We start from the raw sequence: 27,110 nt of genomic DNA on the forward strand, positions 1-27,110 counted from the left end.
GGGTCCATTAGTGCCTGTGGAATTAACAGCCTGCACATCTACCATTAATTTGAAATGTATATACAGGTTCAAGAGGAACATATGCTCCCAACCATACATGTTTTTCAGGGCAGGCCTTACACATTTTAACAAAGCAATGCTAAACTGCATCCTGGATCAATTACAACAGCATGGCTTCATAGTAGAAGAGTCCGGGTGCTGAATTGGCCTGCCTGCAGTCCAGACTTCTCACCAGCTGAAGCCTTCAAACAAGAATTGGAAAACATTCCTCTCCCAGAATTCCAGCAGCTGGTCTCTTCAGTTCCCAGACTGTCGTTACACAGCAGTAAACATGGCCGTGTCGCAAGTATTTTGTAACGCTGCCATCAAATTCAGTGAATGTGACGAGCCAATACTTTTCCTAAAATGGTATATTTGCTCATTTTTAAACATGTGATGTGTTTTCTGTGTTCTTCTGTGAATCAAAAGCGGCTCTGTAAGATTCCATATTCACGACTTTGTGTTTTCAATGTACATTTCACACAGCCTCCCAGCGGTCTCTGCATTAGGGCTGTTAAGTCGTTTCGGAGGCACTTGTTGGAAAGGCCAACGCTATCAATGGAAAAACAAAAAGGAGGCGCGATAAATGAAGCACTTCAAACTGACAGGGTGGCATCTTTAATCAATGTATTGTTGACAACATAGCATGTTATGTTAGTTAAAATATCATTTGTGCTGGGAGAGAATTTGGAACAATCAACATATACATACAAGTAAAACAACAACAACAGAGAGAGGAAAAAAAAATAGTATCCACAAACACTTTCATTCATTACACGCACACACAGAGCACTCCCACCGGACCACACGCCCACACAAACAGAAGCTAAAAGCTCGACAGTCGCACTGCTAGGTCTGTCAAGCAGTTTTGGATATTCTTCTGTTGGTACAAAAATGATCGTTTTGACAAAAATAATAATTTCATCAAGTGTGGTCGTCTCCCCTAACTTGCCCTCTCCACTTTCAGTCAAACTACTTGTTTTTATGTACAAGTGAGAAGGCAGCATGGCCGCATCAGTTGTAAATAAGGATATTTACCGCTAGATTTCTGGCATATTATTGGTTTTGTTTGTTTTTTTCCTTTGTCATACAAAATAATATCTCTCTGAGGTAAGAACCGAGACAGTATCAAAATAGTAAAATGAAAATTTTACTGAATGTAAAAGGACTACAGGTTCATTACTTGCTGGATGACATGACCTCACGGATAACAGCAGCGGGAAGAAGGAAAAAAACAAAACAAAACAGGAAGATTGAATAACGGTCCGATGTTGTATCAGTGTGTGGTTCGCTCAGCTTGTCTGTGTTTGAGCGCGATGGCTCTGAGCCAGTGGAGAGGAATGGGAGTTGGTGACATCACAGGCGTTATCAAGGTTGGTTACATGGGGGGGGGGGAGCAGGGTCAGTGTCTGTGAGGGAACCTTTAAGAAAGAAAGAAAGAAAGAAAGAAAAAAAAAAAAAAAAAAAAAAAAAGGAGGTCGCTGATGCTCTAATAGCTCCGGTGAGGCTGCTGCGGCTCTGTGGAGCTCCCAGAGGGCGTAGCGTGTGAAGTTATGAATGTGAAGCAGCTGAGTGTCTGAAGAGCGGGAACAAATTACCACCTGGAGGCTTTAAAGTTTAAACAAGACAGCCTACAGCCGGGGCAGCAGCTCTGTGAGAGTGCCTTTGAGCCTGAATTACCAGCAACGCTCACGATTACAGTGTCATGTGATTACGACTAAATCAACCCCGTGGAAGGAATCACAAATGGCAATCCACAAACCCGAGAGCTTCAAATGTAATCCTTTTGGTGGCGCTACGTGAATTATGAGGAGCACCAAAGGATTTATCTCCTGTGGACTGTACTGAGATAAGTCACTCTGGTACTTTCACAACTTGGCGACTGCTATTAAAAAAAAACAAAAAAAACCGCAACTCTCTTTGTCCTGTGATGTCACCAGCTCCTAGCGCTCTACTAGAAAAATCCCTTCACTCTGAAAAAGGCCAACTCAGGAAATGACACCCACCACAATCTGGCTAAGATGCTCTGAATGGAAAGTTGATCAACTCCGAAAGGCATTAGCAAGCGAAACCCCCATTTACACCAGGGCAATAAATCCAAACCATTCCTCCCCTTCAAAAGTTAAGGCAGTGATACTAAGGGGAAATGCTTCTCTGACCAGCAACTATGCTCCACCGACTACCAATGCATAGCTGGTGCATGTTAGTGTCAGAAAGTACTCTCGCTTTTTTAATTTTTTCATTTATAAACCTCTTGTTTGCCAAAAAGTTAAACTAACTCTCCACTAGACTGTCACAACGTCTCCTTTCAGAATAAAAGGCCGGGAAGAATGTTGTTTTATTCCCACGACAAACAAGCACATTTGCAGAAAAAGGAATAGCACACAGTCGTTTAAAGGAAGAAAACGTCTCTCTCACCCCCCCACACACACACACTCACTCACATTCACACACACAAAGACATCAGAACCAACACCGAACAAACATCTCAGCCAAGGCGCCACATATATGCACGTCATCTTTCAGAAACACATAAGGTTTTTGTCCTCTTCATTCCAGTGAAGACGATTTCTGCAATGTATATTTTTTTCACATCAACTCTTGGTCTGATTAACAGCAAAGAGTGGCCATTCACCATCATGAAGACCTAGTCCAAAAAACCCCACTCGTTAAAGTTCAGTGGGAACCATCTAATCTCTGGGCCTTTTTAATTTCCGATCGATTTAAATGTCTATTACTGAATGATTATTTGAATGTAATCAAACCTGAATCTGAAAAATCAATAAGAATTACAAAGAAAAAAAAAAGTGATTTATTAAACTCAGTCTTCCTCCATTTGTGATTTTTGTGGTGTGATTTGGATTGTAGATCAAACCTTCATGATGGGAACGCGCTGTGGGCAACATAACAGTAAGTAAATGATCAGATATACCTCCAGAGATGCACCAATAATTTTGTGGTGGGACAGTGGGAGTACTTGACTTAAATACTGGCCTATTGTAATTCGTTTTGTTTATTTATTAATTGTAACTATTAAAAAGCAAGAACTGTGGAGGAAATTAACCTTTCATTACTCGTGCTCCAAGTCCAAGCGTTCATGATTTTTCCTTAAGTCCAAGTGTAATCGGTGCATTGTGATATACCGTGATCGTTTTCTTGCTTCACATAAAAGACAACGCTAAGTAGATTCAGACATGTATTTTTTTTTCTAAACAGTTCTGTACAGGATACATGGAGAATGTTAACTCGTGTGGGTGTGGCTTCCGCCAGGTTCTTTCTCACTCATCTCAGGTGCATTCGGCACGTGGCCGTCGAAATGCTCATTCAAAAAACCTACAATCATCTCAAGCGCCCTCGCGCGTGTGGCGTCACGGGAAAAGGTCTGTCGCCACGCCTCCTACCAGCAGCCGGACATATTCATTAAGCTGCAATGTAGCCGGCCTATCAGTGCAACGCGCTGGTGATCAACTTAGGGCAGTAGCACAAGGATTTGAATGTTCTAACATCACAATCACAACTTCTCTCACATTTTTTTCTTTTGCTCACAACAACACATTTTCCTTCTGTTCCCGACTCCCACCCCCACCCCCCGACTCTAAAGGGCTTTGTCACTGATCTGAGGCGTTTTTAAAGCTTCCCCACTCGGCTGGAGAACAGAGGGTGAAAATTCAGGAATTTTAAGGAAATCTGGAGTTTATAGGGACATACTGAGGGATTCTCAGGCTTAAAAAGTGGGGTCTATCAACAGTGCACACTACCTCCATTCTCTAGGGTGACAATGGAAGCCTACAGGTGAAAGATTGAAAGGAAAAGGATATTTTTTTGGAGGGTGGGGGGTTTGGATATTATGTGGGGATTAGCAGGACTGCACTCAGTGCAGCAGCTCTTCAAGCTCGCTCTCTTTGAGCTTAGCATTGTCTCTGACTTCGTCAAATGTGTACGTCTTCACAATCTTCCCATTACGAAAGACAGTGTGCAACAGGTCCTGGAGGAAAGAGTAAAGACAAAACAACAAAAAAAGTGAGAACGGCAGTGTTCGTATGAAATCAAATTACATGTGAACAATCAAAACAATTGAGTAAAGAAAAGGGTTTATAATAATAATAATAATGGATTGGATTTATATAGCGCTTTTCAAGGCACCCAAAGCGCTTTACAATGCCACTATTCATTCACTCTCACCACGTGGTGTGAACTCACCACGCCATACTCCTCCAGATCGCCCTTGCCCTCCTCCAGAGTGACAAAGTCTCCGCTCTGGGTCCGGTGTAGAGACAGACGACCTTTCTTCGACCTCTTGTTGGGATCTGCCACCGGATCCTTGAACACGTTCACCTGAGATACAGCACAAAAAGATCTATGTCACACTGAAACAGAAAGGACATCCCTGAAAAGTCTGCCTGGGATCATGGCTGAATAAATAAAGATTTCCAGAAAGTGCACTTAAACAGCTACAAAGCCACCTAACAAATGTAGACCCATTCACCCGGTCCTCACCCCTAGTCCGTTAGTGACCACGTAGCTGCATTTGAATGAGCAGTTGAGCAGATCTCTGGTCAGTTTCTGCAGCAGAGCCCCTCCGGACCCGAAGGTAATGTTCTCAATGGACCATCTGTGTTGCTTCATTCCCTCCACAATCTGGGAAACAAATACACACAATCAAACCTTGCTGCTGCCTTCAAACTTTGAACAGCTGGCGCCATGTGCCTGTACCTCTTGCAGTGTGTTGATATCCACTCCATCTCCTTGTATGACTCTAATGTAAGGAGGGAGAACCTTGAACCCTTTAGAGTTCTCCTTTGGTGCAAACTTCTTCCCTAGAATCTCCAAAACCTGTAAACAGTCAAAGAAGAGAGGATGGAGGAGGAGGTACAGAGAGGAAAAGTTGAGTTTCCTGGCTGGGTTAAAGACTATAAATGAAAGTAAAGCCGTTTGTGTGACCGCACCTTCAAAACCGTATCGAGCGGGTTTCCTGAGTCTGGTCGAACGACGAGTGGGGCGTCTGCGCTGCGCATCTCGATCAGCGCCCGCAGGTCTTCTCCCCAAATCTTCTCGCAGGCGTTGTAGATGTCGTAGCTGTCGCTGACTATGGACACAGGCACGCTGGGAAACTGCTTGATGATGTGCTCGAAGGCATCTTTTTCATGGTCTTTCCCCCACGCTGTGATGGTACTGCAGAGAGAATGGCAGAGCTATTAAATATACATCTGAAGAAGAGTAGACAGGAAAGACCAAACACAGTGATTGAGTGATAATGTCCCAGAGTGTCCAGAAGAGGGCGCTGCACTCCAGGTTTTAGTCTAAGACGAGCCCAAATATGATCTTACAGGTACTGTACAACAGCTGTGTGTACTTCTGATGCTGGCGTTCTTCTGCATCGCCTAGCATCACCAGTGTAGAGTCAGACAAGGAGAAAAAGGTGATAGAACCCACACAGAGCTCCTGATGAATACATCAAATATTAATGTTAATGCATCACGCACCATGATAATAAGGTAAGGTAAATGGAAAAGTGCAGAAAAATATGAAGATCTGGACTTTAGGCTTATTAGGTCTTGGACAGCAGATGCTTGTAATGATCATGTTGCTTTGTTTTAAGGATTTGGTGCTCTCTCCATTGTGTTGTTCCAGAATCCAACTTGGCCCTGAAGATAATTTTAGTTTAATGCGCTGCAGCTCCTGAGCTTCTTGGCACAACCCCAATACATGAAACGTGTGCAGTGTGCACACACTGCTGGCACTGATTTCTTCAAACTAAGGGTGACACACCTTTTCTCTTAAAAAAAAAATAAAATAAAAAAATCAACCCTCCCTTTTCCTCTGGAATATCACTGCGACTCCTCCCACCGAGGAGGTAGAAACGAAACCGATTTCAGGAGGGAGGCCATTGCATAACAGTTGCTATAACAACTCCAGCCACTATCCCACAATGCACTGGTATGGGGAAGAAGGGTGCGCTGGTGCAGCAGTAACAGCGCTGGTGGCCAGTAGGAAGCTGCTGTGTGTGCGCGCATGAGAGCGAAACAGAAAGGGAGAGGTGTCTGTAAGCAGGATAAATGGAGAGAGATGTGCGCCGGGGCAGCAGCCAATCAAAACTCTCACTTCCAGCTAATCACAGCACCATTCACCGAATGAAATAGACGAACCAGATAATGACTGCGAGGGTGACCAAGCACAAGTCAGGAGAGAAAATTAACACCATCATGAGCCAAATGTTGAATAAATATTCACTCTGGCTGACAAACATCTCTACATCAACAGCTTTGGCACATAATTAGGTGTTATTTGAAGAGAGTTTCCTTCTCTGTGGATGAAAAGCTGGATTTCAGAGCGGGCTCTTGGCCAAACTGTGCACCATTTCATCAAAAGCAGCAATACAGATGAAGACAGCTGAGATTTTCCAAGAGAACAGGTGAATGTGTGGCCTAAATGCAGATAATTAAAACTGTGTGCAGTAATTTAGCAACCTGCATGAGCTGCTTAAAGTTTGTGTAAATCTTGGGAGTCCCTTGAAAGCAGTGTTTCTCAGACACCCGTCATTACATGGAGTCTGGAAGTAAATCTCTAAACTGTGCGGTCGTATCTGCAATAAAACACAGCTCAGAACGGTACACTGCACAGACAAATATTCCATCTCTAAGCAGGAACATAAAGTCCTTTACAGATTAACACTAAATAAATAAGGCCAGTAAAGTAAAGCGTGTGTGTACCTGTGCTCGGCAGCGGGCACTGAGAAGCCTGGCACAGGGTCCTTGGTGCCATAGTACTTCTTAATGACTCCGATGCCAGCGACCGTGTCTGTGCCCTTGAAGTTGACCAGATGGGCGGAGGCTCCTATGCCAGCAGTCTGTGAATAAAGAGGATAGGGTGGGGGTTAGGGACCTTGAAGTGCTGTAAACAACCTTAAAGTGGAAATAATGTTTCCCCTTATTTTCTCATTTATAGATTTGCAATTGCAGATGCTCTTTGATGGCTTTGAGCAGAGAAGCCCCGCCCACCTCCTGTTCAAACCTTGCGTTTGCAAGGGAGAGCAAAATGTGGACTAGACCAAGTCTTAATTTTCTTTGTTTTTGAAATCTCTGATGAGCTTTATTGTCCTTGTCCTTAAATTAACCAGATTTAAATCCTTTAGCTTTCTCCATACCTCTTGTGAGGACACGCCTCTGTAGCCGAAGTCATGTAGTTTATACTCCAGCCCCTCCAAATTCCCCGAAGTCTCTAAGAGGTACTTGGCAAGGATCTTCTTTTGCTCTCTAGAGTTGGTCGCCACAGTGATGGGATACCAGATCTGAACCAGGATGGTCTGACGGAGAAAGAAAGGAGAGTTCAGTTCACTTTACTGGATATTTATAAATTGTTCAGGGTGTCATTATGCTCTAAGTTTTTCCATGTGCATTTATTATAGCAAACAAGCAGGTTATTGGACTAAATATTCATAACAGTTAATGGTAAGCAAAAAAGAAAAAAGCAAGCATAGTCAAGTTTTTTTTCCCCTGCAGGCAACAGACCGGTGAATGTCTGGCCCAATTCTTCTGCTTTCCCAATATTTAAATGGTACTAAAACCCCAAACTAACAGGCTCAGAGGGATCACAGCGGCCTGCTCATTCACCAAAGACAAACTCTGGGAAAAGCACATTCCTTGTTGCTTCATGTCAACTCTGGACCACAGTCAATGACTTTAATATGAAAACAAGTGGCTTATCTGTACTCTCCACCACCTGGGAAATTTTAGGAATACATAGTTCCTGCAGTCTGAAGCATAGAGCGTGATTCTGTGAAGATCTGCCAGTCAGTGTTTTGCCCTCGCTTTCTAAAGCTCTCCTCCTTGTAAATTCAAAATCCATTTTGTCAAAGCAATCATCAGATTTAAGCTGCGGTAAGAACAGATGATGCAGAAAAAGTTTGATAGAAAGAGAAACCTGTGGAATATGGTGACAAGAGGATTATGAACAAGAGCGCTAAACTAACACTATGTAACCGCTTACTGCGATTTAAACATTTCATGTTAGGAATGACAACCAAGTACTATGCTATGTAGGCTGAACCTTATTAACAGCAGATAAACACACCAAGCAAGACTAAAACTCTAAATATAACTAAGGCTATAAAAATTCTCTGTTTACCTAGCTCACACTCTTTGTGCCTCCTAACACTATGCGGTGTGTTTCTACCTTATAACACTGAGCAGGTCACATGCATCCCCAGCCTAATTATAATTCCATAATATGGACTCATGTGACTGCCAAAGAAAGTCCAAAGTCCATGTGTACGCACACAGACATGCATTTGTAAGGCTATCTCTGCGAGGACATTCACTGACATTTAGCCCCCGACCCTGTCCTTTAATGCTAATGCCAGCCTTAACCTTTAAAACGAGTCTCAGCACTTAAATAGCTCTTGTAGGGGTTTCAGGAAGACCAAAATATCCCCACTCTCCACCTCTGGAACGCATGTCTTCATAGAGGTACACATAAAGCTTGAGCTGTAAATTTCTTACAATAAAACAAAAACGCGCATGTGCGTGTTTGTTTCCTTGTCCGCAAACTCCTCCTCGACTATAAGCAGTTGAGCAACCAAACTTTGCACAGGCCACTGAAAGTTCTTATTTATATCACACATTATCATGTCCTTTTGTTGCCTAGAAGGAACAGGTTAAAATGACCCACTGGTAGCATTTATGCACTAATAACACTGTTTAAAAGAACTGTATCATTTTTTTATTTCACAACAGTAACATCTAATTTATATCTTAGAAAAGTTGAGTTACGCATGGGATTTTATGATGTCAAGATGACATTGTGTTGCATGGCAACAGGCTTAATCACCCTGTTTTGAGCCTTTATACACATATTTACCTTATAAAAGCATCTTATGTCATTTTTATCTACAAAAGCCAAATGATACACACCTAGCGGGGTGCTAAAATGCCTGTTTTTAATCATACAAACGCCATCTTTTTTCAGTGTGATTAAGAGTATCGGTTTGCCAGCTGCACAAACAGATCAAACAACACTGTAGCATGGGCATGTAGTAGTTATAACCAATTCTACATTTGTGTGGTAAAAGATTAAGTACAGTGTAAGCATTGTTACACTGCAATTTTTCTATCATTGTCAGGCGACAGTTTGTAAAGGATACCTGCTGCCACGGTAAAATGGAGGGGCAGTAAGAGCAACACTAAGAAGGAATGCACACCCTACACACAACAACAACACAACTACTCTGTCAATGTCCCAGAACAAAATGGACGGCGATAAGGAACCACAGAGCGGGATGAGAATGGGGAAGGCAATGGCAAAAAATAAATAAATAAAAAGGACAAGAAAGCAATAGAGAAGAAAGGGGAAAAAATGATGTGACAAAGAAGAAAATGAGAAAATCGAAACAAGAAGGGACAGCAAGAGTGAAAGGGAAAGAGATAAATAGAGTATGACCTAGTGACGCAGCTCAAGGACACCAGTCTGTGGCTAATTTTACTTCACAGCCATGAAGAACGACCCCCATGTGTGTCTGTTTATGTGTGTATTTAAATCAACCAGAGAAACTTACCAAGTGTGTGTATAAATGGGTTTGTGGACGTGTCGTCACAGTGCTCTTGGCTGTAGGTGACCTCCAAGTACTATGCCATTACAGAGTCGAGAGTGCGCGCGTCACATAATAGCTCCAAACGCAGACCACTTTCAGGATACATTAGACTTTCTGAACATACTAATATGCTGGTAAGTGTGTGCATATAGATTATAAAAAGGTTTTTTGCATCAACAGACAAACAAAAGAATGCCGTTTCTGATTAATCACGGCGTGATTCATTTGTAGGAGCAGTCAAACGTGATATTTATGAATTGGTTTGACATGGTGAAAAAAAAACCAGCACGAGACACGACAGCAGTCAGAAGAACAGAAAGTGAAAGTGAAGTGCAAGAAAGTGCTTGTTCCACCGAGTCATTGAGGACAGCCTGTTCATGCAGCATTAAGTTCATGATAATCCTGATCTCAGAGTCACACTGTGGATCAGCTCAGTGTAGAAATGCAGTACTCAAACTACCAGAATAAAGTCACTCAAATCTACTTAACTTTCTCTGGAATTTTATGTGAATTATTTGTGAAACCTACAGTATGGTTACAAGACATTTGCTAAATATGCTTATTTGTTAGATGGAAATAGTGACATCATTTGTCTGTGTAGTAAAAAATAAAACTAAAGCTAATTAGATCATCGTAGAACAAATTGTAGAATCAGGAAAAGCACAGGTAGTCTGGCTGTGAACAAAGGTAAAATATGACATCATTACAAGACAAAATCAAATATGATATAATCTCAAAAAACTAGATCTTCCCTGCTATTTAAAAGCTTCTTCACTGACTTTGGGAAAGTCGATGACCTGTTAACATTAGCTAATGAACGGAGTCCGCAAATCAACAAGCTTTCACCGCCAACAAACACTGAACAGAAAGACAAGATAGCATTTTGCCAGAAACAACTTTAGCCAGGGAGTAAGCTAAGATGATCTAGCCAGCTGCTACATTTGCAAACTAGCAATACTGCTATTAGCTATACGATAACTAATATTAGGTTAAGTTTTTATACAATGAATCTCATCTAATCAGATGAGTGACAAACACTGGGAAAACTACAGCAGTGGGGTATTCAACACCTACAGGCGCCATGCTTTACTTCTGAGGGTCACAACAGCCCCCTCCCAATCATCTTTTTTAGTAGCAAAAAATAATCTAATCTAAAAAAACCTAGCAATAGCTTGCTAGCCACCTAGCTATAACTAGGGCTAACCAATAACTAACTTCATCAGCTTTTTGAAAATCTCCATCCTGTATTTAGTGTTGACTCAACACCACAGGCACAAATTTTGGTGACCGTTTAGTTACGTATAAGCGATGTACATAAACGTAATCAGAGAATATAACTTGAAATATAAAAATTAAATACAATTACCATTTTTTACAAACATAATAGCAGCATATGTGACGATGTCTGTGCAAAGATTAGTTGAAATTAGTCGAACCCGTTGAAGAGGAGATGGGTTAGATACAGACATATATTCATATATGCACTACAATCAATACAGTAAGACAACAAATCAATAATTTCCACATTAATGCCCCAAGGCTAACTTTAGCTTTCTTGCTAACAATACTACTAGATAAAATACTAAGTGACCATAGTTCCATGATACTAAGTCATGAAGCAAAAAGTCATGTTCATTTTGGACAGCAATAAATTCTGTAAATATACAAAGCAATAATACTCAAAAGTGATGCAGGCCTGGCTATCCAGCTAGCTCTAACTGAACTAGACACCATATATCTGACATTGGTAGATTTGTTTTGAAGATATAAATAATCACATTAACAGTATATGCTCAGGTTATTCTGTTGATGTGCAGCATATCAGTTCATGGCAGTCTTGTATAGTCTCGAGTGGAGCCAGCTCCTCACCCTGACCTTTAAATAAAAGGGATCACGCATTATGTTGTAGTTAAGGAGTTTAAAATGGGCTGGTAGGTGGCTTTTGCATGCCTTTTACGGAGCCACCAAAGTGGTATCAATATTTTCACCGTGCTCTCAACAAAGAAGCGATTAAGTGTATTTTTCAGAACCACTGAGCTGTTTCAGTCTGCAGCATACAAAACTCAATTTACACTTCTTTTTTTGGCGTCAAAGAAGTGTAAGTGTACAACAATGACCATATGAGCCTATTACTACTACATTCTTTGACTACTCAATGAAATCTCTACACTATACTTTTGCTGCAGTTGTAACACAAGTATGTCTCCAAGTGGGTATTAAGCTATGAACTATGGCAGAATTGCAACTCAGTGAGATTTAAGAAATCATGAAGTGTCACAGGGCATGCTGCCAAACTAAATTGTTTATGGCTTTTATAAAACTATTACCTCTCTATTGTAATAAATGGGACCTAAACGTTGCTAATGTCTTCCTTCTTCTATTAATTATCAAATAACCATTAAATGGTATCGCTAAGCCTAGCAATGTAGTTTTAGTAGCAATGTGATGAGCACATAAAACATTTCACTGCTATTTGAGGGCACAGGGGTATGAAATTTACGAGGGCTTTTAACTTGATAGAGCTCTTCCAGTAGTTACACTGTGAAGGGGTTCTCCTGTGATTTAGCATTACACTGAAAAGCAACAGAACCCCACAAGACAGATTTAAACAACAGTCAAAATTCTGTTTTTTTGTTATAGATTACACATAAAAAGTACACCTCAAATCCATAAATGAATAAAACATGTCATGTCAGGGCCCTCTCAGATCCCACCCTGACCCGTGTCCATGAACCAAACGTACCTCCACCCAGTTAGTGAGCCAGTAGCATTCGGGGTCTGTGCTCTCCACTGTGAACAAAACATTGCCTCGAGGAATGACACTCCCCTCTGGCACCGCCTTGATTTCAATGGGCAGGTGTCCGTTGTATTTCTGTAAACACAAAGAAATGCACACAAATATATAAGGTTACCAGCATCACCTTCCTGGATATATTAACAGATTTATATCTAAGCTATAGCAAAAGATTTTCAGAGGTAAGCCATTTACTTGGAGGGAAAAGTAAATTAAAGGGAAGTATTATGTTCATTTCCATAGTTTTAAATTGTCGATTAGATTTGCATATTTCAGTTTAAATAGAACAAACAAACAAAAAAGAAAAAAAAAACCCCAACAAATTCCATCGAGGACATAACAGTAAGGTACACATTTCTATCAGAAAAAACAAAAGCAAAAAAACTGTATTTTTGGTTGCCTGAGGTTGTGCTGTACTTGGCTCAGCACTATATTTTAATTGCAGTTAGAGTGGAATCTTTAAAGTAGGTTCTTACTATTTTTGTTTATTTGTTAGTAGACTTTAGACTTTTCTTTGCGTCTGTTAAACCTAACATCTTCTACACACAAATAATACATTATCCAGTGAAATGAACCATGTATTAATATTACAAACACAGAAGATTAAAATGTTTGTTTCCTAGCAACAACGTTAACGATATTATTTTATTATTAGCCGTAGCCACTACTTTGACTAACTAATAATTGCTAATAGTTAGATGGCTAAGGCTAACATATACCATTCAAATTAACTAATGTTGTTGAAACTGATGCTTTACTGACCCCTCAGAATTCCTCATATAGTGCTGCTAGTGAGGGGGAGGGGCTGAGTGTGTGTTCCTGTTGGTCTGGTACTGTGATATGTGTCAAACGGAGGAGGCCATGACAGTTTTGTGTCTGTACTGCTGCAAACGAGCATCTGATAGTGGCATCCTTTTTAGTAATGATTTTTTAAACAATCAGTTTTTAATTATAAAAAAAAAAAAAATTAAAAAAAATTTTTTTTGCCTTAAAACAGTTTTCTAGCAACACACCAAATCTCCTGGTGACCTCTAGCTTCTCTGATGCGCGACACATCAACACCACAGCGTTTCATGTGGTAACATTACGATGTGCTTGTTTACATGTACACACAATTTTTTCCTTAATAAACCATTTCCTGAAACACTCTGTATTGTTTAGGAAACCTGTCTACAAATATACCTATAAAAATGTATCATATAGGAAAAAAGACAAAAATCTTTCAGTAATCTCTTACCTCCAAAATATAAGTCCACCCCTTCTCATTAAAAACATCATCCTGGAAGTGTTCCCTGTAGACCTCCTTCGCCTCTTGAATCTTCTCTGGAGTCACTACTTTTCCTGGAGAGCAGGAAGTAGGTGGGGAATAAAGGAGGAAGCGGGAGACAGTACAGACAAAGAGGTTGGTGAAACAAACACCGCAGCACTGGTGTGCTTCTCTACTGTCCACCACGATAATCAAGTTTGAAGCTGCTGAGAAGGCATCTTTGTTTGGAAAACATGTGACACAAACTACATCCTTGTCTCATTTCAAGTCTGACTAGTTTCTAGTTCATGGAAACTATGAAACACAGCATACCACAGATGGGAAAGGATCTCTAAGGGGATACTGTGGTTTATTAGGAAATGCAAAAGAAAGGTCTGACAGTCTGAGAAATAAAAAAAAGTGTTACATGTGTGTGCAATCATTTTTATCGATATTTATAAAATCATGAAGTGTAAGTGGAGCTAGCTGCTTTCTTTTGTTTCTAGATTTTATACTAAGCTACTTTAATGTAACCCTCTTTCAACAATGCATTATCGGGTTAAATTCTCTGAATGGTGAGGTTTTCTTGTAGCTTTGGGTAAACAGAGGGTCTGTTTTTTTTTTAACTTTCACTTGCTCATGAAATCAATTCTGTTAGAGGATCGAGGATGCATCGCTGGTAGATGGCCTAATCGCTGTGCTCCGAGCGATGCTCTGCCGAGCCAGCTTTTCTCCCTCAGACAGCGAAAGAGCAGCTGTGCTTTTGTCCTCTCCGTCTCTGTTCTCTGTTATCCGTTGCACTCTCTCCACACCTCTGTTACCACACCATGAAATCCGCTTAACAGACATGAGGGAGATTCTTTCGACACTCTCTCTTGCCCTCTCTTTTGCCTCTCAGGACGTGAGCGTCAGCGTTAATCATCTTGAGTTAATTAGGGCATAAAGTGTTTTGGGCTTATTTCAGGCTGGTCTTGTTTTCTCATTTCTTTCCCAACCTGGATTCTTTTGTGGTATGTTTGTTTTGTACGGCCTAATCAATGTGAAGCAGCACGCTGCAGCCTTGCTGTTTTTCGAATGAATAAAAGAACTGTTGCTCCAGGACTCGATAGAAACCACCTGCCCTGCTGAAGTGTCCTTCAGCAAAGCAATGACTTTGAAAAGCCTTAGGCACACTGCTCTGCAACTTTCCCTGTATGCTGACCTTGCCCTGTAGAGGGAAGGCCAAAACAATAGAGTGCTCCCACAGGGACCAATCAAGTACTATAAAAGGCCCTCCAAAGTCTGGATGTCGACTTTTTCAGCTACACTTACCGTAATTGTCGGGCTATAAGCTGCTACTTTTTGCACAAGCTTTGAACCCTGCGGCTTTTAGTCAGGTGCGGCTTTTCTATGGATTGTCCATGATTTTTGTCATATCGTAAGACGATTTGTTTTGTTTGTTCCGCTGTTGTACGGCACTACGTTGCCTGGCGGAAGGATCGGGGTTCAAGAGTGGTATGTTAGTCACATGTCCGTCCGGCTGGACTGCTGCATGATGGAGAGAAGGACTCCGACACTGACAATGAGGATTTCTTTGGTTTTGAAAGTGACAACGAAGGAGAGAAGCGGAGAGTGGATGACGAAGCCATCCTGAGCCTGTTTGTATCCGACACTGGAGAAGAGGACTTTGGTGGTTTTAGTGCGCAGGAGGAAGAGAAAGATGGTGGTGAATGACTGACTTTTCTTCTTGTTAAAGCTGTGTCACTGCACCTGAGCCTAAAAGGTAGTCCGAATCTATTTTTCTGGTGTGCTGTAGGTTACTGTTATGTACTACATGTGCAAATATGTACCCATAACTTGTTTTTCAAAATATTAATAAAAGGGGTGTCTCCAAACAGCCATCTCTTTCCTGACAATTCCCTTTGTGCATATTCTCTTACATATGATAAGTCAACATTGAAACACCTGCGGCTTTTGGTCAGGTGCGGCTAATGTATGTACAAAACAGGATTTTCCCCTGATTTTAGCTTGTGCGGCTAATATTCAGGTGCGCTTTGTAGTCCGGGAAATACGGTAATTTTTTTTTATTAACCAGTAAAAATCTTTCGCCTGACTAGAGACTGAGGCTTGCTGGACCACAGCAAAATAGCGGTTGTGTAAACTGCATTCACAGCACTAGAACCATAACATCATGTGCACAGCTTGCTTCCATGTCTTGGTTGTGTGATTTAAGTATTGAACTGTTACCCTTATTTAATTTAAGTGGACTGGAAGCACTTCTATTTACGCAAATATCACAACGCGGTGGCTGCATGTGACCAGACTCCCTCCCATCTGTGTTTATTTGCCATTGAGAAGCTTGGACTTAGTTGCAAGGTCATGTTGACTTGTTTAGTCTGGCTACAGAGCTTTTACTTAAACAAAAGGCAAACTTACCTTTTAGATATTTGTGCAGGATGTACTGTAGGCCATAAAAGACAGTTTTGTCATATTTGACTTTTCTGTTTTTGCTGGGGTCTGTCCTCTTCTCGCGGCACTCGAAGTAAGAGTACACTTTACTCGTGTTGGGAGGGTACTGTTTATAATGCGTTACCTGCCAAAACAGAGCACAAGACAAATTAGACTGGCCATAAACAATGACTAACCAGTTTAACCGGGTTAGGAGAAAACTAAAACAAGAGCAGTCTGATACCGCATACCTCTGCCACAGCTGAAAATTCCCTAGACACCATGCATGAATAAATTTCTGGATCCAGGAACACTAAGACAACATCTCCAATTTATCTTATTTCAGTCTGAAATACATTGGTGAAGGCGTACTCACTTCTAAGTTGAGTCAAACCCCATCCAAACGTGATCACTAACTACTTTATTTTTTATTTAGTATGCATGTGTTAACATGCCACCAGTGCAAAATGACTCATCTAGATTTTATCATTAGTGTCAAGAGGCAATGGGCCTGTACTGTAGCCCAGTTTCACAATGTATCTTGTACATTTTGCACTGTACAATACTGCACAAACCCACCATTCGAAGGAACTGATTTTATCTCAATGTGTTTTAAGATTGTGCAAAATATTTAGTGTACAGGGAATTTGGACCAACGCATAATGACCAACACCCTGCTTGATTTCAGGGCGTCGATGGGATTTCAAAGGAAAATTGCAGCATTTTCAAACTGAAAAAAAAAAAAACAACTTATCTTCCACAGAAATGAAGAAATCCCATAGAATCAATAACTTCTTACCAAATAAACACATTTTCACAACTTATCTGATTGCATGAAACATTTCAGTTCGTAAAAGTGTTTCAATGTCATGCATTAAAAAAAAAAAAAAATTACATTCAGGGAGAAAGAAGTCGAATTTGTCTCTCACACATACACATTTTCTCTATAAAACAGTTGTTTGGAGCTTTATGTGCACTTCTAGTGAAAATTGAATCCCCAGTGTCTGCAATCAAGTCAACAGCTTAAGGCAAGTCCAGACATGTTTCAATAACAGACTCTACTATCATACCCATATGATACAGTCTCACAAAAAGGAGACGATACATAGTCAGTGGTAGCCATCAGTCATTAATTAAATCCCTAAATGAGCTAATGGATTTCTAGAGTGCACTAAAGGTTTAACTCCTACCAGCAACGCTCCTACCACAACTGAAGTGCACTTACATTTAGAAATTATATTCCTGCCTCATCATGTGTCACATGAGAACCTAATGTGTACACAGTCAAAGTACAAGTCACAGTACAAGCAAGAGTCATTTATTATTGTTAGACATTAGACTCTGATCAAACATACCTAGAGACTGGCTGGTGATCGCCTTGGTAAACACTAGTCACCAAGGAAAAATAAGTACTCAATGACCAGTTGGCGAGTTGTTGCTATGAAACTGATTGCTAAGGCCCAGTCACAAAAACTCATAGACAGTGCAGACTCAGTGGTAGCCTTCAGTTGCTAGGGAAAGTTTGATTGCTGACAGGTTGGCAAGTGGTTGCAGTAGGCCGTCTGCTTTCGCTAGGATGTGAAATTGATTCACAAAGGAGTTTACAGCGCTGCCAAAAAAAACAAAAAAAAACCACCTTGCGATGGTTTTGGTCACTAACAGCTTGCGTGCAGTTTGTACGCTGACTTTCCTGAAAACACTAACTACTTGATAAGCATTACTGAAACTCTAAAAGAATGTTCTCCATTTCCAGTTTGACTCCCACTTTTTCCAAGTTTGGTGGTTCTTTATCTTGATCATTAATATGCAAAGGGTCATGACCACGACCAAACAACATCTGGCAACAGATGCCAGGTGAGACTGAAGAAGTCACTTGGATGAGTGACGAAACATTTTTCCCAGAAAACGCTACGTCCAGATGAACAGAATCAACTTTTGGAGATCTGGCAACACAGAAGAGCTAATTCGTCAGGCCAGGACTCTACAATCTATTCACACCTACAGGCCAGTGGCCACTCTTTCAGTGATGAGGATGTACACATCCTGGACAGGGAGGAACGCTGGTTTGACCGCGGAGTCAAGGAGGCCATTTACGTGAAAAGAGAAAGGCTATCTCTGAACATCTTTCGCCATCTTACAACGCCGTGATTGCAGCCATTCCCCAACTCTCTGTGAATGATACTCGTGGCTATTGATCAGTGGTTGTTGATCAATGGTCATGACAATATCCATATAAAAGGTCAAGAACTGACCTCACAGCCCATTGTTCATTCATTGGGCTAGTTTCAGTCAATATGCTAATACACTCTTTAAAAGTTTGGGGAAACCTGCAGTCAGCTGAGACTGAAGATGTCACTCGGACAAAATGTTTCTCCCACTGAAAACGCTACATCCAGAAGAAGAGAATCAACTTTTCGGGCGTTCCTTACCCGGATTACTCCGCATGCATCAAGACATTAAATATACAGTAAGATACAAAACTACTTGACACCCACATTGAGTATAGATGAGATAAATGTCAATGAACCACTCAGTTACTCTGACCCCCATATGTGTCCTTTCCTCTGGGCTTTCGAGGACTCAAAATAGAGTCAAGACACTTAACATGACACTGAGTGCAACCACGTGTGTACATATTCATTGGCACCCACTGTATACACACACAAACACACAACCAATGCTTTAGAATGGCAAAACTAATCAGAGTTTCAAAGCACGAGCAGTACGTCCAATATTATTAAATGTCAGCAGAGGACACGCATGAATATTTGATTATAAAACATCCATCTATTGTAACATGAACCTAATTACGACAAACAAGACCAACAACTGAGTTACACAATTCAGTTTTACAGTAACAGTATCAGTAATGGAAGGAGGTGCATGTAGTGGTAAAACCACAGAGTGCCATCACTTATCAGTACCTCTTAACTCTAAGGAGATGTTTGTTAAGTAAATCTTACTATTTTCATATATGAATAACTGGTAAGCAGGCTCTAGGTTCATAAATTTGAGGATATGATATTTTGAGTACTCATTATACAATGACAAGCTCATTCAGTCTGGGTTTTGTACTGAAAAAACTGATCAGACACAAACGCAACTGAAGTAAGGTTTGGGGTTTGTTATCTGCTTCCTCTTTTTCCTTCCTTCCTCCTTTAAAACTCTGATGATACTGAGCTAACTGAGGGTGCAATGATTCCAGGATAATTAAAATCAAAAACACCAAACATATACACTGACGCTTATCGTCTATGACAGCGCAGAAAGTTAATGCAATGTCAGTAATTTTCTCACACACAAGTTGCCATCTATAAACATCAAGTAATTCCTCCTTTGCTCTTTCGAGAGACTGGGAAGGAGATGATGAAGGCAGCCTTGTGAAAACGCTTGGACGTTTCACAAAAGTTCCTTAAATCTATTACCACAACCTTTTCCATCATCACCACGCGTGAAATGCAGTACATGCAGGGCACTGTCCCATTACCTGAAGTTAAGAGTTCAATTCAAAGACAAATAATGGAACAACACATACTGACAGTTCAGTTAGTCTGGTTCCAAAGATAAAATCCAACTCTGCAACACTGGGCTTGATCACCTCTCCGTAGTGGCACGTGAAACAGTTCTCTGTTGAAGTGGCTTTTCCGCTTGCAGCCAGTTTTCAAAGACGCAAACAACACATGCAGTTGGTCTGTCCAATCAAGACACGCTGGAGAACCAGGTGAAAGGTATCAACAATTCTGATTAGGAAATATGAAGCAGGAAGTGCCGGGTTAAGCCGGACAGTAGGACCCGAACTTTCAAAATAAGAGCAAGGGGATGCATTAAAAAAAGAAGAAAGAAGTGCTAAAATGAAACCCCAGATACTTTAATGTAAGACCCTGGATCCCTGCTTACTTTCTCACCACCATTCACTCTGGATTTAAGGGTCAGAAGAGTGTAATATGCAAATGTGGTCACATGGTGACAAACTAATGTGGCTTTTCTTTAAAAATCTGTGCTAATAATAGAACACAATATAACTCCTCCCTGTCAAACAAGCAGAGATTTTTTGAATGCATGCTTCCAGACAATAGGCCGGCGTGCCTTTGGGACAGAGAGTTTGCTTTTGAATTCAAGCACACAAAACACAAAGGTGCTCAGGTGGAGTTTGTTTTTATGTCCTGTGTGTGCCTTCAGTTGTTCTGAGAGACCAGCGAGCATTTCTTTGAATTAACCTTTCCCTTTGGTCATGCACGGCCAAGCTACACATACAAGGTAAAGCTGGGTGACAGGTGTTGCAACACAAGTAAAACTTGCCTGCGCTGCAGTGAGGAGACATTTATCTGTACTGTCATTTGTCAGGCATTTGCTGCTTCTCCCTGGGCTTTAACTATCACTACTTGACTGAAAACACGACTTCTAACACAATGCTGTGCTTTACTTTGAGCACACTTTGTTGCTACCTAACAAAAACATCTGTAGCCTTCTTCTATTTTATATTATGCAGCTCTTTGTGAGCTTTCTTAAGTTACAAGGAAAAACTGTTTTCTGTGAATGAAAATGTGTGTCGGCTGTATTCTGATATTTGACATTGTGGTGAAGCGGAGCAGAAAATGCTGGGTCTTTGTTTGAAATCTACTTTTTGTTTTCTAATAACTTGAATAAAGTCAGGTCAATGAAACATGAGCTCTGTGGGAGGATTTAATGGACTTTATGTAATTGTTGCATCAGGAAATATCCGATACTCTAGACTGAGTTTCCCTGTAGATGTCTCATAAAGGGGTTAACTCCATATGCCCTTTATTAAGGTAGTCAATCCAGATACTTTAGACTTAGTTTAAAATGAAAGGAGGTGCCAGAAAGCTAAGACTTTATAGAAACCACTCAACATGAAACTGCCACCTCTTCCAAAGGGATGTTTCTGCTCATAAAAAACAAAACAAAAACACCCACACTATATAATATACATATACATCCACTTAACACCAGTCAGCAGTGGTGCTGGCTGTTCATCAATAATCCCAATCGATCAATACTTCTAGAATCAGGTATACGTTTACTTTCATTTTTTTCTATAGTGAAAGTTAAACTGTAATGAAACAATGAAATGAAACCAAAACCACTCATTTGGATGAAATGAAAGGTAAGGTGTGACTGTGCATTACACACCGACGGGAGATTTTGCAGGTATTTAAGTGAAGATTTTGTTTTTTATTTCCTTAGTAAAAAAAAATTATGATATGGCAATGCAGCTGATATATATGGGTACAGAACATGAAATATTGAAGTATAACTGAACAGCACACTTAAGAGATGTTGTAGGCAAATTAAACCACACTAACATTAGTGATAACACAATGAAACACAATGAAAGTACATCCATGTACACATACATTTAAGATGTTAGTTTGTATCATTAGACTACATTACCAAGTTTTTTTTCATTCATTCAGCTGGTGTACAGCTCAGTCTGAGCCTAGGTTTTAGTCGAGGTACTTGGGCTTCCTGCCTCTGCTGGTAGCCCCATACTCCCCTCTCCTGTCATTTCTGACTTTCTTTCCTATCATCAGCATCACCGAATTGCTGAATGGTGTCATGTGGCAGTTGACCTGGCAGCCGTCCAGGCAACCACTTGCTACGTGAGCTTAAACAATACTCTAAGATCATTTGTCCTCTGTTTATATTGCTGGTTATCAGCGGGTTGTTTCTTGTCGTTAGCCAGTGTATAAACACTTACAACCCTTACCCACTGCCAAACATCTTAAACCCGCTTTGAAAGTCTAGCTGCCTTGTGATTCCTTTTTAACTTTCGTTTTCTCGTAAGTTATGAATTGCATTATGAGTGGTGCGAGCTAGCCCTATAGCGGCTAACACGACGTCGAGCTAGTGTGACTGAGCTTTTGCCCATGTGCAGTTCATACAGCACTTGCTAGCTAGGGGCTAATACTAGCTTTTTTTTAAATATCAATACCCTTCATCTCTCTCTTGCGCTCCCTATGCGCTAGCTAGCTAACTCAGCTAGCTGCGGACCATTATGACTAGCAATCCGAGGGGGGGACTGGTATGGTAATAGCGATCTTACATGAAATCTAGGGGGAAAAAGGATGCCTGCATTGTGAATGTGGTACACCGTCTCTGTTGTACCAGCCCTCTTCTCCCTCCCCCAACTAATTTGGCCTGCGGTGAACCGATGGATACCGGCCACACAGAACAGTGTGATGGCCTTGGGACTGATGATGAAACCACCTTGACTTTGTCAATTTTCACTCTTAACGACTCTCCCTTCACCTAATGCCTCGTTCGCCCGAGACCATCACGGGTACCGTACCTTGTATGAATCGGTCGCTAGCAATATGTTGAAGTCGGTGTCTCTGTGCTCCATCTTTTCCCTCCTTGGTTGTGAGTCGCAGCTGTCAGTAGGTTGTGTTACGCGCCGTGCTGCCGGAGACTCTCCAGCCTTGTGTGTAGCCTGGAAGGGGCATAGAGAACGGGCGGGGGAAGGGGCGGGGACTCGGGGGCGGGCGCATACGTCACACCGAAACTCCGACGTTCGTCGTGTATATCCGGAATCACTCGGCTATATTGCGCGTTGGGCGCTCTTACATGCAGTTCTCAAGCTGAGCAGATGAGGGCAGTATTGGCCATCAAATACAGCTCCAACATAAGCTTTTGGACCTGCACCGTTGCTTGATTTATTGATTGATTTATTGTAGGAATTCGAGTAAATCTTAATTAAAGACCCTGCACGTCAAAATATTTTAATTCATTCACCCAGTGTACAGAACATCACATACTAGGTTCTTTCACCTGTAAGAATAGTAATGGTGAAAGTTGTCTCACCTTCAACAGGTGAAAGTAAAAAGGCAGGTCAATGTTGGATAGTGACGAAAACCATGCACATTTAACGTGAAGAAGCAAAAGTGAGTGAAAACACCTAGAGTACCTCTGTAGTGATGTGGAAATCACAACAGCACATTAACTGTACACAGAAGTCTGGTTTCAGAAGATGATTGATTTATTCCCCTTATTAAAGATAAGATAAGATAAGATAAGATAAGATAAGATAAGATAAGATAAGATAAGATAAGATAAGATAAGATAGAACTTTATTAATCCCTCGGGTGGGTTCCTCTGGGAAATTCGACTTCCAAAAAAAGCACAGCAACGACCAAAGTTACAGTTACAGAACTGTTATATATATATATACACACACACACACACACACACACACACACACACACACACATATATAAATACAGAGACAAATATAAATAAAATATACAAAGGGGATAAATAGAATAAATAGGAATAAAAAATAAAAATACAAGTGAATTGCACATTTCAAGTATTGAGTCTATTGCACTGTTGACTATTTACAAAAAGTATTGCACAAGGTATTGTACAGTGAGGTGCAGAGGCACTACAGCTTAGTTGTTCCCCCCTCCTTTGTCCTCCTGTTTCCCCTCCCTCTCCCCTCCAGAGAGGAGTTAAACAGTCTGATGGCGTGTGGGACAAAGGAGTTTTTAAGTCTGTTAGTTCTTGTCTTGGGGAGAAGCAACCTGTCACTGAACAGACTCTTCTGGTTGTTTATGGCCGTGTGCAGAGGATGCCCAGCATTGTCCATAATGTCCATCAGTTTCTTTAATGTCCTTTTCTCTGCCACTGTCACCAGAGTGTCCAGCTTCATGCCGACCACAGAGCTAGCCCTCCTGATCAGTTTCTCCAGCCTGGATGAGTCCCTCTTTGCTGTGCTGCTCCCCCAGCACACCACAGCATAGAAAAGTACTCCAGCAACCACTGACTGGTAAAACATCCTCAGGAGCTTCCTGCAGATGTTAAAAGACCTCAGCCTCCTGAGGAAGTACAGTCGGCTTTGGGCTTTTTTATACAGGTGCTCTGTGTTGCATGACCAGTCCAGTTTATTGTCCACCCACAGCCCGAGGTACTTGTACTTGTTGACCACCTCCACCTCCTCCCCCTCTATCTGAACTGGCAGTGGACCTTCTCTGGACCTCCCGAAGTCCACAACCAGTTCCTTAGTCTTTGAGGTGTTGAGTTGCAGGTGGTTTGTGTGACTCCATGTGACAAAGTTCCTCACCAGACTTCTGTACTCCTCTTCCTGATCATCCCAGATACACCCCATGATGGCCGTGTCATCTGCAAACTTCTGAATATGGCATAATTCAGAGTTGTAGCAGAAGTCAGAGGTGTACAGGGTGAAGAGAAGAGGGGACAGCACAGTTCCCTGTGGTGCTCCTGTGCTGCTGACCACTGTGTCAGACGTGATGTCCTTCAGCCTGACGTACTGTGGTCTGTCGGTGAGGTAGTCGGAGATCCAAGCCACCAGGCAGGGGTCCACCTCCATCCTGTTCAGTTTTTCCTGAAGCATACAGGGCCGGATGGTATTAAAGGCACTGGAAAAGTCAAGAAACAGGATCCTGACCGTGCCTTTTCCCCCATCCAGGTGTGAGTGGGCTCTGTGTAGGAGGTACAGGATGGCATCCTCCACTCCGACACCCACCTTGTATGCAAACTGTAGTGGGTCCTGGGCATGTTGTACCTGTGGTCGGAGGAGGTTGAGGAAGAGCCGCTCTAGAGTCTTCATAAGATGTGACGTCAGTGCCACCGGTCGGAAGTCATTCAGCTCATTGGGCCGGTTCTTTTTGGGGACCGGGACGATGCAGGATGTCTTCCATAGGGCGGGCACTCTCCCCAGTCGCAGACTGAGGTTGAAGACTCGTTGTAGCGGCTCCCCAAGTTCAGCAGCACACGCCTTAAGCATCCTAGGACACACCTTGTCTGGGCCTGCTGCCTTTCTGGGGCGAAGCTTCCTCAGTTGCCTCCTGACCTGATCCACTGTGACACTGGGAGATGTTTGGGAGGAGGGGAGGGGGGGAGATGTCTTGCTGCTGAGAGAGGGATTGGAGGAGGGGGGTGTCATGGTGTCAGGAAGGGGGGGAAGCGAGGGAGGCAGGAGAGTGGGGAGAGGACTCTGTAGTGAAGGTGAGGGTGAGGGTGGGGGGGTTGTGGGCTGGTCAAACCTGTTGAAGAAGTTGTTGAGTTCGTTTGCCTTCTCCACAGTCCCCCCCACTGTGCTTTTCTTGGTGTTGTGGCCTGTGATGGTTTTCACACCATTCCAGACCTCCCTCATATTGTTCCTCTCCAACTTCTGCTCCACCTTCCTCCTGTAGGTGTCCTTTGCTTCCCTCAGGCAGCGTTTCACCTCCCGCTGTGCTGCTTTCATCTCCTCCTTCACTTTGCTCCTGAAAGCCTTCTTCTTCATGTTGAGGACAGCTTTGACTTCCTGTGTTACCCACGGTTTGTTATTAGGATAACACCGTACCGTCTTAGCAGATTTATTCCCCTTATTAGGTAGATGCTCATTATTTTTAATCTTCTGAATAGGTCTAGATATCACTAACGTACAGATTGTTTTGTTATGTTTTTAGAAGATGATACAAAGGTAGAAACACATTTTTTTCCGATTTATCTTGATATCAAAAAATGTGTTGGACCTGCTCTTTTCCCACCTTTTGTCTTTTTTTTTCACTTGAACTTTATTCTCCCTATAGGCTGATATGAGCTCTTTTTAGTTTAATTGACCCCTTTTATCACTTTGCTGTACAGCTGTTCGAGGTTATAAGAAACCATAAAAACTCATTCATGGGTTAATGATGTCTCACCAGTAGGTCTTGAGGTATTTCAAATATTAATTTCATTCAGTTTAAAAAAATGAAGGAATGAGATGGTCTTTGAGAAGTTTCTATAAGCATAAATACACCAAATACATCTATTTCGAGTTTATGGGTGGTTTTAAGTTTTAAAATAATCATCAAAAAGATGGACCTAGAGAATATTAAAATAAAAATAATTTAATCGATTCATAGCTGCATTTTAAAGATCCCCACCAGCCACGCCTGAAGCCAGAATGTATAAATATTTAACTGTTTTTCATTTTGAAAATTCTAACTACAGGATGGATGGTGTTTCTGATTGTTCCCGCTTTTACAGATTTTCACCACGCCGTTGTTCCTTCCGCTTTCTGTTTTTGGAGTGTAGCGAGCAATTAGTGCTTATACATATTACATTTAACATTAAAATGTTGCCATATTGGATTGAAAATACACGTAAAAAGTCAACCCCGTGGGCTCGAATGTACAGAAAAGAGGACACATGTATGACACACCACTGTGAAGTCCCTTGCTCAGCAGGCTGCCAGCGGCGTGAGAGATTCCAACCCTCCAGACTGATGCTCTCCTCGGCCTATGGCAGCGACATACCGGCTCTGTGATCCCACTCGAGGGAGGAGCTACCTTTAGACTAACGCGACGTTTCCGCATGTCAATAAAAACTTTGTGAAGTCAAGAGGAAGAGCTAGATAGTTAAAGGTAATATTTGTCGGAGTGCTCTACTCTACTTTCAGTTTTCAAGTAGTAACAAGTTTCGGTCACATGATATGGAGCCTGAGCAGATCCGGGCTGTAATTGCTGCCTCTTTTCAAGGGAACTAACTGCAGAGAGTATTTTTATTGGTATAAAAACCAAGGGACAGTAGGAGTAGATATGTTGAGGACACAGCCAAAGTTCGACCTGCACAGGGATGTGGTGTCTGATATCCTCAGGAAGGAGGCGTCGGTCTGCAGAGTAGAAGGTGAGGCGTTCAGGTGCTAACGGTCAGCGTCCTTTCGATGACGGCCAGGTTTTAGTTGTTTTCACAGATAAACGAATATCTCACATAAAAGTAGCGGGTTCAAACGAAGTCGTGTTCTTCGTTCTTTCTATGCCTTTATCGCAGCTTTACTGTTATTATAGCCCCCCATAGGCAGTTTAGCCTGCAGTGGTAAAGTTCCTGTGATTTGTTTATTACTTCTTCTTTTTTTTTCTTCTTTTTTTTTAAATTTTGACCACCAGATGGCACTATTTCATCAGTTACCGCACACTTAAATGCAGGCGAGATGAAACAACCTCCCGTTTGCTACAGCTCTTAGACTCAGTAACTGGAGCATAACTCAAAACATCAACAGAAAACATTTAAAA

The 27,110-nt window shown here is 41.7% G+C and overlaps 2 protein-coding genes across 2 annotated transcripts in view; one reads left to right on the forward strand and one right to left on the reverse strand.

The window, feature by feature from the left end:
• Positions 1-641: 641 nt before the first annotated feature.
• On the reverse strand, positions 642-22,546 carry nampt1 (nicotinamide phosphoribosyltransferase 1). The gene is made up of 11 exons (XM_086268921.1): positions 22,403-22,546; positions 16,081-16,237; positions 13,657-13,760; positions 12,369-12,497; positions 7,184-7,342; positions 6,750-6,886; positions 4,986-5,211; positions 4,753-4,872; positions 4,537-4,677; positions 4,240-4,374; positions 642-4,024 (listed from the first exon to the last, which is right to left on the reverse strand). The coding sequence occupies exons 1-11, from the start codon at positions 22,454-22,456 to the stop codon at positions 3,911-3,913; spliced, it is 1,476 nt and encodes a 491-aa protein (XP_086125047.1). The 5' UTR covers positions 22,457-22,546; the 3' UTR covers positions 642-3,910.
• Positions 22,547-26,426: 3,880 nt separating this feature from the next.
• Positions 26,427-27,110, forward strand: part of gsap (gamma-secretase activating protein) — a 56,028-nt gene continuing 55,344 nt past the window's right edge. Inside the window, exon 1 of the mRNA XM_086269078.1 lies at positions 26,427-26,724. Within this exon, the coding sequence (XP_086125204.1) occupies positions 26,637-26,724 (88 nt within the window). The 5' untranslated portion in view covers positions 26,427-26,636. The remainder of the gene's footprint in view (positions 26,725-27,110) is intronic.

Source organism: Aulonocara sp. 'chitande type north' Nkhata Bay, linkage group LG17 (genome assembly GCF_057382095.1).
Source record: "Aulonocara sp. 'chitande type north' Nkhata Bay isolate Kocher_YH1m ecotype deep benthic linkage group LG17, A_spYH_male_GT1.1, whole genome shotgun sequence".
Taxonomy (NCBI): domain Eukaryota; kingdom Metazoa; phylum Chordata; class Actinopteri; order Cichliformes; family Cichlidae; genus Aulonocara; species Aulonocara sp. 'chitande type north' Nkhata Bay.

Excerpts from the sequence above, each read along its gene's own strand:
- nampt1 (XM_086268921.1), bottom strand. The coding sequence starts at position 22,456 with ATGGAGCACAGAGACACCGACTTCAACATATTGCTAGCGACCGATTCA. Across the intron at positions 6,887-7,183 it reads GAGGCGTGTCCTCACAAGAG|ACTGCTGGCATAGGAGCCTC; the intron begins GTATGGAGAAAG and ends CTTTATTCACAG. Across the intron at positions 5,212-6,749 it reads GTGCCCGCTGCCGAGCACAG|TACCATCACAGCGTGGGGGA; the intron begins GTACACACACGC and ends TTCTCTCTGCAG.